This window comes from Agelaius phoeniceus, chromosome 1, assembly GCF_051311805.1.
Source record: "Agelaius phoeniceus isolate bAgePho1 chromosome 1, bAgePho1.hap1, whole genome shotgun sequence".
Lineage (NCBI taxonomy): Eukaryota > Metazoa > Chordata > Aves > Passeriformes > Icteridae > Agelaius > Agelaius phoeniceus.
In genome coordinates this window covers 95,418,430-95,432,282 of record NC_135265.1, presented here as the reverse complement: position 1 = coordinate 95,432,282, position 13,853 = coordinate 95,418,430, and the positions used below count along the sequence as shown (strand labels likewise).

At 38.3% G+C, this 13,853-nt stretch overlaps 1 protein-coding gene across 2 annotated transcripts in view; it reads left to right on the top strand.

Annotated features, from left to right (window-relative positions):
• Positions 1–13,853, top strand: part of TSHZ1 (teashirt zinc finger homeobox 1) — a 57,383-nt gene that overhangs the window by 10,619 nt on the left and 32,911 nt on the right. The window contains exon 1 of one of the 2 annotated variants that reach the window (XM_077183621.1): positions 6,808–6,847. The exons of the other annotated variant lie outside the window; for it this stretch is intronic. Coding sequence (XP_077039736.1) covers positions 6,823–6,847 — 25 coding nt within the window. The 5' untranslated portion in view covers positions 6,808–6,822. Of the gene's footprint in view, positions 1–6,807; positions 6,848–13,853 lie in introns of those variants that run through there. 2 annotated transcript variants of the gene reach the window in all.

Below are 13,853 nucleotides of genomic sequence, written 5' to 3'. Positions count from 1 at the left end.
AGGTACCAATTTCATTCTTGGTATCCTTCTTGTTGTATTCTTCTATAAAATATTTGCTGTATCCTTAAGGGACATTAGAGTTTTTCTTTATGTTAAGGCTGTAAGGATATCTATAACCAAAGGGTCAATGCAAAGAACAATCAGAGAATTCTAGACAGTGTAAATGTCTACGCAAAATTGTTCAATACATAGAATTTGTATGGAAATTTATTCTTTCAGGTAAACTAAATATATTGTAAGTATGGGAATATACTTGAAAGAATAAATCTGGGCAGTTGTCTTATTCAGTCATTTAAATAACTAGTTTTTAATTTTAAGGAATTTTTATCATAGCAGCAGTTTGGCTTAAAAATGACAACAGATTATTTTGAAGTATTCTGAAAAACAGCTTGCAAGTATATGACGATGCTAATTTCTTATTTGAACATTCAGACATGTGCTTGTCAGCTGATCCTTATACATGTAGACAAGATACTAGAACTGGAGATGGCAGATTTTTTGTGATAGAAAATTCACCTTTCGAACAACCGCCACCAATACTTTGGATTTTGTGTGCTATATTTTATAACGTGTAGAATGTGCAAGGTGTGCATTCTGGTTGCAACCTCTATTTATAGATGTGTTTTCATGTTGTTGATTGACTATATTAATTTTGTGTCATAAATTAAAACTAGTCAATAATGGAAACAAGACTTGTAATTATCACTCTTCAGATTTATATGTGGCATATTAGTCCAATTTTTAGTTTAGTGATTTGTTTAGGGCTCCATCAGTAGAGGTTGGAAATCCTTCTCTTTGTGGGAATACAGTATCTAGGATAAATTTCTAGCTTAGTATACTTGCTACTTAACCCTGAGCTCCATTTAACTGATTATAGATTCAGTATTTTCACAAATACCAGACTTAAAAAAAAAAATCCAACCATAACTTATATACCTATCCCCCTGTATTTCTTGGAGCAGGCCTGCTACCCAAACTCCATATTTAATCTTGAATTTGTTTTTATTTTTATTTTTCGTAGTGTTTCATTTCTTGGTTTGCTCATTTGTTCACCACAGTGCTGCAGCACTAAGCATTTTATTTTAGCTGATGGACATTTTTTTTCTTCCATGGCTATTATGTCTCTGTGAAATTTAAAGCTAATATGAAAAAGAAGCTTCCTTTCCATTCTGAAAAAACCTAGAATTGACTTAATTATTTTAGATTTCTAGCATTTCTATTTCTCGGTGAATTAGAGTGGAATACAGGATTTCTTTATTATTGTGAGTGCAGTGCATGATGCAGGAAAATAGCCAAGTAGAATCCCTCTAAGCTAATAGTCACAGTGCTGCTTATCATTGTCTCTGTTTTCTTCTATACAGCAGGACCAGTTTTGACCACCAAAATAATTAGTAACTATGTGAATGTCTAGATTGGTAGTGTAATTTTTTTGCTTTTTAAGATAAGCCATAGTTTTAGTTAATTTTTTTAAATGATTTTTTTTCCTGATTTAAAAATACTTGTTTCATACTTGGGTTTTGTGGGTTTTTTTGTTTTTTTTTTTTTTTTTTTCTTTTTTTTCCTCCTCCCTCCAAACACTATTATTTAAATGTACAAAATGAAAGGTAGCGAACAAAAAGAATGAATAGCTTCCAGACTGGGCTTGATCCAAAGCCCAAAAGAAGTATGTGAAAGAGTATGCCATTGACTTTCATGACACAGGACTTGGGCCATGATGTCCTACAGACATGTAGTAAGACTTTTAAAGTATTTTCTTAAATTTTAAAAATCAATTCTTTATTATTTGCAAGTAACCTCTATTACTGAAATAAAAATACATGAATTCAATGCAAAAGTGTGAATGTGAATTTTGACATCCAGTTTTCAAGTGCTAGTGTTTGTGTTTTGGTTTGTTTTTAAGTAAAAATGTCTTTAAATTATTATTTATAGGTAAGACAGTAAAAGAGACCAAATAAAAGGAGAAGCTCTTTGCGAAATGGTTAATAATGGTCTTATTGGCAAATAATCACTATTGCAAGTGTCATAGTTACAGCTCAGCTTTAAAGTATATGAATTTAAAACCTAACTATTGTGACTAATATTTATTTCAAAGTACAGAATGTGTCACAGCAGTAGGGCATCCTATTATTAATGCAATAAACTCTTGCTGTAGTAATTTTTGGTATGAGGTTGCTGTGCTCAAGTTCACAGCTATATAAAAGTAACAGTGAAACATGCCTTTTTTCGGCTGGATCCTGCTGTAACATGTGAAATGACTCGTTCCCAGGAAGAGCCATATGGACAAGTTGTTCCATGTTAAACTTACTACAGTATAACTTGGAGTTGGCCTTGTATGCTATAAAGTCTCTGGTTAAAACACCAATTTTAAAGAGTGTTTTCAATTCTCTTCTACCTTTTTGAATCAAATCAAGGCAAGGCATGGCTTTTCCAAGTAATGTATTCAGGTTGGAATTTCTTTATTTGAAAGAGTTCATGAATTCTTACCTGCTCTTTCATCACTATGATGCTGATGCTTTGCAAGGATCATGTCTGGGTCTTGCTCTATTTAAAATATGCTTTGCACTGCATGCAATTGCATACTACATTACATGAATCTACCACAGTTTTTTTTTCTCTGATGGTGCCAGCTTATACTCCAGATCTTAATTTCACTGAAGGAATTTGCATAGATCCCACTTACTTCATATGTAAGAGTAAAAGCTGCAGAGGAGTCATGTTAATGCAGGCAGATTTGTGCAGAATATGATACATAGAAAACCTAACATGTTTTCTTCATATTTCCTTTGTTTTTTACCCTCAAAGAGGCACCTGCTGCTGCAAAGGGGCATTGCAGTAGCTCCCAAATCAGGAACATTCACTTACTGTGCTTGCAATAGATTTTTTTTTTTCCCTACTCTGAAAGTCACTCCTGAAAAGCCTTTCTGAAGTAAAAGAACACACACAAGAATGATATTTCAGGGTAATCTCTTTTTGCCTTAGCCACTGGTAGGTGAAAGGAAAAACGCCTATGCATTTTCAAAACAAAATTAAAAAACAACCTTTTCTGATAAGTTTTGCATTTTATGTGGCCTTTTTTCGGAGAGAGGGAATTCCCTAGCCTCAGTTTATATTTACTAGAATATCGGTAGCTTGTGTAGCTTGAGTTCTGTCCTTTTTGTTTTGGCAGTGTTTTCCAGTTGAAAAGAAGAGTGAAGTCCCAGTACTCTGCGTTTTCCAAACCTCTAGTTTGTAGTTGTACTTATCATCAATATTGCAGGCCCTGACACTCTGCAGCACTGTCACTGTATATACTGTGAAGGCAGTAAAAATGAGCACTAATCAATCTTTCAGGGAGAAGCAATGAGCATTAGAAGGCCACTATCCTGTGACTAAACACACCCCTTTTATGGAGTGTTGGTGCTAATAAAGGACAGCTTATTACTGAGGCAGAGACCAAAGCTTGGGTGAGGTCAACCATGACTGGCAGTCATCAGTCATTCTTAATGATACTTTTTCCCGTGCTTTCTAAGGGATTCTGAGCAGAGTGCAAATCATTCGGGGTCATCCATAGTTCATGTACCCACAGATGGCAAAGGTTTTGAAAGACTTTAGTTTAAACTTGGGTGTCTTTTTTTTTTTAAACGTTACTCAAGTAGGCAAAAAACCTCAAACAAAACAGATTTTTGCTCGTTTGGAATGTTGTATTTTCTTTCACTCTAATAGATATTTTACACACTAGAGTGCTTGTGCATTATAAAGAACTACATAAATTTATTTTTATGACGTCTGTCTTCTTTAATTATTACCTTTGATGTCTATTGGTGACTAAAGAGAGCTTAACAGGATTTCTCTCCCTCTTAAATTTCGCAAAGTGAAACTCAGCCAGTCCCTGACAGATGTCTGTTCCTCACCTTCAGGATTATTTTATAAATCCCTTTCTGATGAGCGGAAGTGTCAAATCAAGGACAGGTCATAAAGTAAAAGTATAAACCTTTTAAAGGGAGACCTTGGTAATATATAAACATTTTGCACACTATCTGAAATTTTATGGACTTTAAAAATGATATTTTAGCAATAGGAAGGCAAAAGTTTAAAACACCAGGCAGTGTGCCCATGTTTTTAAATACATGCCATTCCCTTGCTCCTTGTCTTTCTTTCTATAGTCATATTTTACATGTTTTGAGAAAATAGCTGTACTCTCTGTAGGGGCTGTCACTAAAGTTTGGGTTTCAAAGAGTCTCCCTATTTCATTTACTTTGAAATTTGTGCTCTTTTGAGTCGTTGTTTTTAAATTCCTCAATTAAGCACTCTCTGCACCACCTTGATGTTGGTGAGTGGGTATATTGCTGCTGTGATCTAGACAACTGCTGTCATTTTCAGATGGTTGAGATTAGCTGAGATTTTACTTGAGCGAAACTGTTAGTTTATTTCTAAAAGCTGAGGTAAACTGGATTGTTTTTTGGGTCTACTGAGAAGTCCACAGCACCATGCAAAGACATATTTTACAATAGTACATTACTTTGTAATGCAAAAATCCTGATGGCAGGTTGGAGGGCAAGGGAATGTGTGTGGTTAAATGTATATGCATACATTTATGCATTTGAAAGTATAGAGACTTTAAAAATTGACTGTAACTGGTGGTGTATTTTTTACAGTTACAGATTACTTTTATTTTCCTATTTGTACTGTTGAAAAGCCAAGCATGTACAGCATATGTAAACTGAAGAATGCACTTTCGCTTGATTAACATCAAAAGCTCATTTCTTTCCTGGTGTGTCTGTACAGCACCGAGCAATATAGGACCTGTCCCATGTAGAAATATTTAAAAGTTTCCATATTTTGTTGCATAAAGTGGTAACATACTGAGGGGAAGGGGAACAAGGTAAATACTCTTTTTAAAGGTCAGAGGGGTTTTTTTCTGCAGTGTTTTGTGGCTAGGGAAGTTGTCTGATTAAGTCCTTCATGGGTTGATGATGTGAATGTTTTCTTTCCTTGTGTCTTTTTTGTGTCTTGCTTAAAATCTCAAGTCAGTTGTGTGATACCACAATTAACACGCCACGTCCGAAGCTTCAGCAGAGTTAGACAAGTTATTGGTGAACCAGTGTGCATCACTGGAAATGATGTAAAACATATGGAAATTACTGACTGACAAACAAACATTTATACAGTGTTCAAGCTGATAGCAGTGCTCATTAAGGCCTGAACTGGGGAGGCCTGTTGCACTTCTGTGAGCCCCCATCCCCCTGATGCTCTCCAGTAATTGCTGGTGAAAATACAAGTGATGCTAGAAGGCAGCTTACCTGGTGCGAGGAGCCTGCACCAGCAGCTGGCTTCCTGTAGGCACAGTGCTAGGTCAGAACCTGGCACTGCCCTTCATATAAGAAATATCCCTTTTCTGGGCTGTGTGTATCACATGAGACTTTTAATTTTCAGTTACGTGGAGTTGTGGATGGTGAGGAGGAGGTGTGAGAGCATCTACATGGGGAAAAAGTTGGTGAAACTCGCATCCTGTCACCGCTGGCTTGCGGGCCTGCAGAAAGGCTAGGCTAGCCTTGTAGGTCAGCTGAACGTGTAGGCGAGACATTTTAGTGCTCTGTGGTGCTAGTTGTCTCCCTGGTCAGGGAACAAAAGTCACCTTTGGGTTCAGTGTGCGTCCTGTTCCCCTGTAGGCAGAGTATAAACAAAAACCCAGAGAGGTTCTATGCTTGCATCTCAACAAGGTGATGCGTGAGTTCAGCCTTTCACACGGGCGTAATGCTTGGATTTAGATACTGCATCCCTTCTCCCTCTCCTTCCCCCTGCCACCCTGTATCCTCCCTGTGTTTTTAGATGTTTGGTTTTTTTCTTCCTATCTGAAATCCTTTATTTTGTCTTTACAGTCTGGTTGAATAGGAATCGTTTCGTTTATGCAGCTTTGTGCTTTTTCTCTACAGCTTGTATTTGCATGAATGTGTTGCAGCCTGATGCGAGTTCATTCGATTAAATAAAATGCTTAAATTGTAATCCGTGCAAAACGATCATATTTGAAACACTTGATGTCTCGGTGAGAATCCATTTAATAGTGATCAGATTTAAATGATTTAACACAGTGGTGGTGGTGGGAGGTGGGGGAGGGAAATAGAGTTTCGAGACATTCCTGTATATAAAAAAAAAGATTAAACCAAATTCAGATATGTCTCTCTCTCCGCCTTCCCCCCCCCCCTTCTTTAAGCAGTCAAAAGATATACTGTATCCCCAGTGAAAGGGTGCTTTCAATCCAGTTATCCACTTTACCCAGTCTCAGTTTCCAGAACCTTCCACACCCCCCCTAGTTAAACCACTAAGCCTTTGATTCCTTCCTGATTACACTATGCAAGACATCTATCAAACACTGTCTTATCTGTTTGTAAGGCAGCTCAGGCCTCAGATTTAAGTCATGGGTTTTGGCTACAAGTTGGAGTGTGATTAATAATTGACTAATGTAGCTTTTATTTATCACAGGCTAGCACATTTCACCATTACCGAGTTAATTTATGTTAAGTGTAAGCTGTCGCTCAATCTGTTTTTCAACTTTTTTTTTTTTTTTTTTTTTTTTTAAATCCTAAGTCTATCTTTCACTTTTTGAGAAACAAAATCCTTACACAGGGCACAGTCTTACTTGGTGCCAAAAAGTTGATTTCCTTTTCAGCGGAGCCATACATCACCGGCCCTCCCAGCTGCAGTGTCAGCCCCTGACAGAATGACATGTGTCATTTATCAAAGGGGCCAGGCCGGGCCTTGGGAAACGCACACGACAAAGCCTGAGAGAGTTCATTTCGCAGTCCCCTCCTACCCTCTGCGAGCCTCTTGCCAGGAAAGCCTGTGATGTTTCTGTCTTCGCAGCATTACTGTAAGTCCTTCAACCTTCACAGAATTAACCCTGGCTGCCGCCACTGCTGCCGCCAGACCTCCCCAGTGCCGCTGGACCTCCCCCTCCCCCGAGAGCTGCGATGCCCAGGTGCCATCCCAGCCAGCCCATGTGTGGCAATAATGTGCATCGGGCTGCTCCCTCATCCACTCACCCATTCCTCCTGGAAAGAACTCTTTTTTTTTTTTAATTCCCATATATTGTGCGCTATAAGAATTAAAGTCCTGCGTTTTTCTACGGCAGGACAAGGTCAAAGACATAAAGAATAAGGTAATAAAGCATTTCAGTCATGAAAAAAAGGGTAGCCACTGTCCTGTGCACAGGTAGGGATTTGTGTTTCATGTGTGGCCGTGGATGAGACGATCAGAGAGTCTTCCTTCCACCTTCCTGTTTAAAATTTCCTTCTGGTTATTGTGAAACCATGTGCTGAAATAAATAGAGCAGGTAGTTTCTCTGCATGCCACTTCACAACATCTGAGCTGCATAGCACCAGCTTAGATGAACTGAGCTGGTAGGACTCACCATGCTCCTCCTGAAACTCTATCAGCTAGAGGGGGCAAGGTGAGGAGAAGGAAAAGTTGATAGCATTTAACAGGGAAAAAAGTAATCTGCAGACCTCAAGGTGTCGCTTGCACTGAATAGTTTAATTTCTGTAATGTAGTTGCCTCGGTCCTGCAGCCCAGGAGATGACAAAGGAGTTAAAGCAGAAAATGATCTTTTGCCAAATGAAGAGCATATTTCCAAAATATAACAACGTTTCCTGAAACAAAACTTTTGTTTGTCTGCGTGCGTGTGCAAATGTGTTTTGAGTGGCTGAATTTAAATCTTGATCATGTACAAAGAATATGAGAAAGTTATTGTCTCCTCCCCTCCCCCCACCAAATCGCTCTTTGTACTTTGCATAGTTCCAACCACACTGAAGTTATTTACAGCATCAGATATCATTTAAAGAGATAGCTAAGGAGACTGTAGCCTCAGCTAGGAACTTTCCAGAAAGGAGTCCTATAAATTAGCCATTGCTCAGGAGTGGCTGTTTTCTAGTCAGGGCTGGTCCTTTCATTTGTCTACATAAGGCTAATTTATATTTGCAGCCAGATGTGGGCTGACAGCCATCACTCAGAGCTTCCTTCCCCCACTGTTAGGAGGTCGGGAAAACAGTCACGTTTCCCATTTTACAGAATCCCCATCAACATTATTGAAGATGGATGTATCTTTAAAGCAAAGATTGATTGTGGATATCGGAGTTATGGTGTCATTTATCATAGTGAATATTATTTAGACTTGGATTGTACAAGGCTGTAACTTGAGACACAGCCAGGGGAGGGACAATCTGGAAACGAGGATCCATGAACTTTAATGGATGGATGCTTTTTCAAAGCTCCACTCACTATAGCATGATTTACTTTTCTTACAGAAAGGAAACAAGCATTTCAGTTTTAAAGGGCCAGCATGCCGTCTTGTCCTCTTTAGTGGGTCCTTCACGGAGGCATCCGAGACTTAAAGCTGAAACAATAAATAGTGGTTGTGTCTGAATGTTACTTGTATATAAGTGCTTTTATGCTAAACATATCTAGGTGCACTTGAGACTCCTGTTTTTGCGAATTGCACTGGTTATGCTCTCTGTTGAAGGGGTACTGTGGCTGAAGAATGCAAAGTATTGATTATAGGATGCAGTGATCTGAAATTTCAGAAGATCCAATAAATTGCATTACAACTGGCATTGTTACTTTGACAAGTTCATCTCAGAGACAAAGGGCATCTAAGCTACATACTCACTGCTTGAGGCATCTTAGAGAAGTAGAGCATCCACTAAATTGTGCGCGTATCTGGTGGAGCATCAACTTTCTTAGTTGTTGAGAAATGCAGTAGACTTCAACAACTGTTTGCATGCTGTGCTTACATTCCACTTTTATGTAAAATTAAGAAATGTAGTTCGAGATCTTGCAGGTGGACACATGCCTCATATTTTCAGAATATACATTTTGGAAAACTGATTGCAACCCTGCTGAAAATCTGAAGGCATGGCTCAGCTAAGTGCTATTTCTAATTTAGTACCACCAGCATGCCAGTTTGCTTGATGAATTTATTAGAATGCTTCATCCTTTGGAACTTGACTTTTGATTTTGTTTTGCAAATTAACTAACTTGAATTCAGAAAATGCTCAACTAACTTCAGTTAAAGGGAGAAGTTCCTGAAACTGATAGCATAGGTTTAGATACAGTGCAAGCATGTGACAAGCATACTTTCCCCACATATTCTGTCAGCTCAGTCCCACCTTGAAACTTTCTTCCCTTAGCATTATTTCCCCAATTACATTGTTCAGGTAACCATCTGCTCCCCAGGTGAAATTGCTCATCTTCCATTTCCATCCAATTTCTGATTTTCTGATTTCCACTGGTACCTTCCATTTCCCACTGATGCAGTTTTTGGAGTTCATTTGCATGCCTCTGATCATAACTTGGGGTGCCTGGTGACCTGCCCCACTTCAGTGGGTCACGTATCACAGTTTGGGAATGACTGTGTCATGTGACAGAATTGCACTGGACAGCAGTTTATTCATATGGGCTGACACGTGTCTACTTAGAGGAAGGTAGTAGCATTTACCAGACTTGTCCTTGATGAAATCATCACATACTATAATTTAAGGCAGCACTTCCCCAAGGATATACTAAAACTTGAACCAAACTATCTTCTTTTTGTTTTTTTTTTCCTTTAAACAAAACTAGAAATCACTTTGCTGTCATAAACCAAATTCAGTACAAGAGTTTTCATATGAATAGTCAAGCTCAAGAGTTTTTTAAAAATCCAAACAATGAAAGCAATTATGAACATCTGTTTTTGAATGCATATGTATTCTGTACATAACAAACAGAGAAATCCTATTATCTAGAATAATAAAAGGGAATTTCCCTTTCTGTCTGAACACTCTCTGGGAGGAATATGGCCTTCCACTTAGAATCCTGATTTGGAGGGTTTGGATTTTTTTTTTCTTTTATTAATGAAATGAAAATGAGGATATCTTATTTTTTTCCACTTTTCTTCCCCCCCCCCCCCTCTATTTCTTGTAGCTGAGATTTCAGTTTCAGGGACACTTGTATAAATCCTGGGAATCTATTTTTACACCTGTGCAGCTGAGATCAGAATGCCTCTATGAAGGCCTGCTATATTTACTCATACATAAAAAGTATTTTTCTCTTGCTTGAGAAACATACAAAATGTCGTCAAAGAGGAAGCAGTTTATCAAATTCATATTAATCACAGCATCAATAATGTTGACCGGGGTCAAGTCATTACACTAAATATATTGTAACCATTATTAATGCATGTAGCCCAGTGCCATAGCTATGATATAAGACTGCTGTTTCCTGATTAAAAGCTGTTTGGTGATGCAGAGATTCAATACAGATTCTCCCTGCCTTGTGGTGACTGACAGTAGCTTCTGGTATTCTGCTTTCTTCTGACAGTGGAGTATATTAATATGAACACACCTTACAGAGGGGGCTACAAGAAGCGCAGAATGCAGAAAACAAAAGTGTCTAATTTCAACAGCCACAACTGTGCATCCATAAGGCAGCCAAATTTATCATGGCACATTATGGAGTGCAGCAAATGTCATGAAAACCATTGTTTTTTAATTTTTTTTCCCTGAGAGTCTGAATGAGGTGATTTATGGTAGTTATCCATCTTAAGGGTCATCCATCAACTTTTAGTTGCTAGGCAATCAAACCAACAGCTGTTTGCTTTGAATCAAGTTGAAAAGTTGTCAGTCATCACATGCAGGTATGACCTTAGCGGTTAAAAACATTATCATGCATGTAAAATTAAAGAGACAAAGTCCTTGTTCGCTCTTTCCCATAGTGTGGCTTGTTACTTCCCATGAGCAACATAGGTAGCACCGGTCCCAAAGCTTTTATTTAAGCAACATTTTGGAAGATCATGGTGACACATGTGCTGGTCACTGCATCTCAGAAATATCTGTGTGCTCATGTAGAAGTTCTTTGTAGAGGAAGAGTTTGTAGCAGGGCAGTTTCTCAGATGTGACATCAAGTTAACTAAAATAGAACTTTTTGAACTCAATCTCATTGGCACATTTAGAACCAAGGGTAGATCTTGAGAAAAAACTGCTGTAAGAGGCTACAGTTTGGTTGAATGGTGCACATGTTGCTGCTGGGGTAGTTAATGGGGCAATATTTAGTGTAAACAATGCTAGGAAGCTCTTTCCAGATGGAGTTCTGAGCAGCCTGATCTAGTGAAAGGTGTCCCAGCCCATGGCAGTGAGGTTGGAACTAGATCATCTTTAGGGTCCCTTCCAACCCAAACTATTCTATGAATTTGTGATTCTGTGATTCTGCTGTTTTACTGTGTCCTCTTAGAGTGGGTCTAGGGGACACAGTGATGAAACTTCCTGAATTCCATGTACACTCTTCCACCATGTTTGTTACTATAAACAGACCAATATCACTTGTGGTTTGGAGGCATTGTATTTGACAGTGAAAGAATGACCTGATTATAATATGAGAACATGAATTTGTTTCCATTCCTTACTTCTAGTCTTCTCTTGAAATTGCTTGCAAGAAGTTATTTTAATTGCCATTTGGTTCCACTGACTGCCATTCCCTGTTAGACAACTTCAAAATGACTGACATATGAAGTGAGCTGGATTCTGCAAGAGATTCTAGAAAATACTGAAGAAGATTGGAGGTAAATTGTTGAGAGGACAACAATGCATGTTATTTCAATAAACTATACAGTTGCCAACTTACTGTTAGTTCCTGATACTTGGAAATTGCATGCATCTCCCGTGCTGTAATCTTGAGCCACAGAGCTGCTGGCAGATTGACAGAGATGTAGCAAATGGTCAGAAATGCTCTGTGCAGAAGTGGAAAGGGGAAGGGAAGTGAGCCATTTTTGGGAAAAAGCTGCCTTCGAGCCATTTTTTACCAAATGTAGCCAGAGGACTACCTTTGTCTATTGATTGAGTACTGATGAAATATGAGCTGCAGCTGTGGAGGTGGAAGTGTTCTGCAGAGAAAATACTTGTTGCCATGGGTTTTTCTGAGACCTCAGGCCTTTCTTCAGAAAGGTGTGTCTTACCTCTCCGTTAATTCAGACACGCTTGCAAACCTGAAGCCAGTACCTGACACGTGGTAGTTGTTGATAAATCTTACTTTCCTGAGACAGTATATCTTCCTCTGCTAACCTGTGCGAAGCAGTAATTGTCTTGTCTGCTCAGGGATTCTGCTATGCGCTAACTAATCATGGTAAGAAAAGACTCTGTCCTCATTTTGATAAATCTTTTATAATATTTCAGATTTTATTTACATAATTACCCAATTGTCTTTGTCCCCTTAACGTCTTTGACTTTCATTTGTGTATAAATTTGGCTGTGCACCTATTTAGATGTCAGTGAAGCTAATAGTGAACAATCCTATGCCCTTGAAACTACTGTGTCATCTGCGCGGGCTCTTGCGTGGGCTTCCAATCACGTAACATCTGAGCACCTTCCAAGTGTTAATGTAAAATATATGTGCAAAATACTCCTTGTAGTGAATGCACTGATGGGTGATAACCATTTTCATAACATCCTTGCCGTCGTATTTTCACTTATCATGTGGCTCACACCAGGTGGCTTGTTAGCAGTTGCTAATGAGTTTGTTGTAGTGTGGGAGGTTCCCAGGTTGAGAGCTACACTTGAAGTTTTGCTCCCTCACTTGGGCGGTTTCCAAGACTTGTGTATGTATTCCTAATGTTATTTCAAAACACTTCTAGCACTTAATTTTGTTCTTCACAGAAATATAGATACAGCAAATGTGTGAACCAAAGCTTATCATGATGTATCTATTTCTATTTGTCCCTTTAAAAAAACCCTAATACTCTTTCCTCCCATCACAGTATTATTTTCTGTATGTCTTCTCAGTAAAATAGATTAGTATCACTGTGAGTCCTAAATGGATCTCCTGACATTTTTGACTCCCTTCCATTTACAGCAAGCAAAACCTTCTTTTCTACTCTATTTTTTTAAGATAGTAACTACTTTAGCTGTAGAAGGAGAAAGTTGATGTTGGTTTTACAGGAAATTTAAGGAGAAAATGATCACTTTGGGACAGATAGTAGTACCCTGTCAAGTATTATCCCATCTGCGGGAAAGTAGTGAAACTCATAGTGGAAAAAAGTGGCAGAATCAGGCTGTTTGATCAGGTTTAATCTATGAAGTGTCTCACCTACTCCTTTAACCTTTTGTATGGCTCAGTATGTAATCCACCTGTCCATATCACCAGAGGGACAAAATGAAGAATTTAGACTGCTATTGAACAGAATGAATTTCCATAGTGGATCAACCTAATGTTACAGTGATGACACGTGGTAATTTGATAGTTACCACATAATAACAGGAACAATGCAGCGCATACAGTACTGGGAAACTCCATTGGATGCAACAGTAATTACATGGCAACTCACTGACTGTTAACACTTTGTCGTCTGATTACTGAGCACTTAAACTGTGTCAGTGATGTAGTTAGCACAGGTGCTTTTGTAGTTGAGGTATATCCAGTAAACTGTGTACTTTTTCTTTTTTTATCTCCTTGGCCTCTATATTTTTGGAGTGGTTATATCTTGTGTAACATGAAGAATTTTTTTATTAACCTGCAGAGTCATGCCTCTGTTCTTCTGAATTTTAGTGCTCTCCAGAGCTGGTGAGTTTGCTTTACTGATGCATTCCTGCGAAGATTAAAAAAAAAAAAAAGAAACTCAAATTTCCAAAATTAGCCTTGTAGCCCTATGCTCACTTATACCTAGCAGTCTTGTTGGTGTCCATTGCATTTATTTGTACTGAAATGGAATCTTAAAATAAAGTTAATGCTCAACTGTTAAGAATGTGATTGAGTAATGTAGTGGGATTGGGTTTGTATTCAAGACAAATGGAGAATCAGATACACTCAGATAGTTTTGCCTTGTTTATTTGAATTAAAGGTAGGAGATTACATAA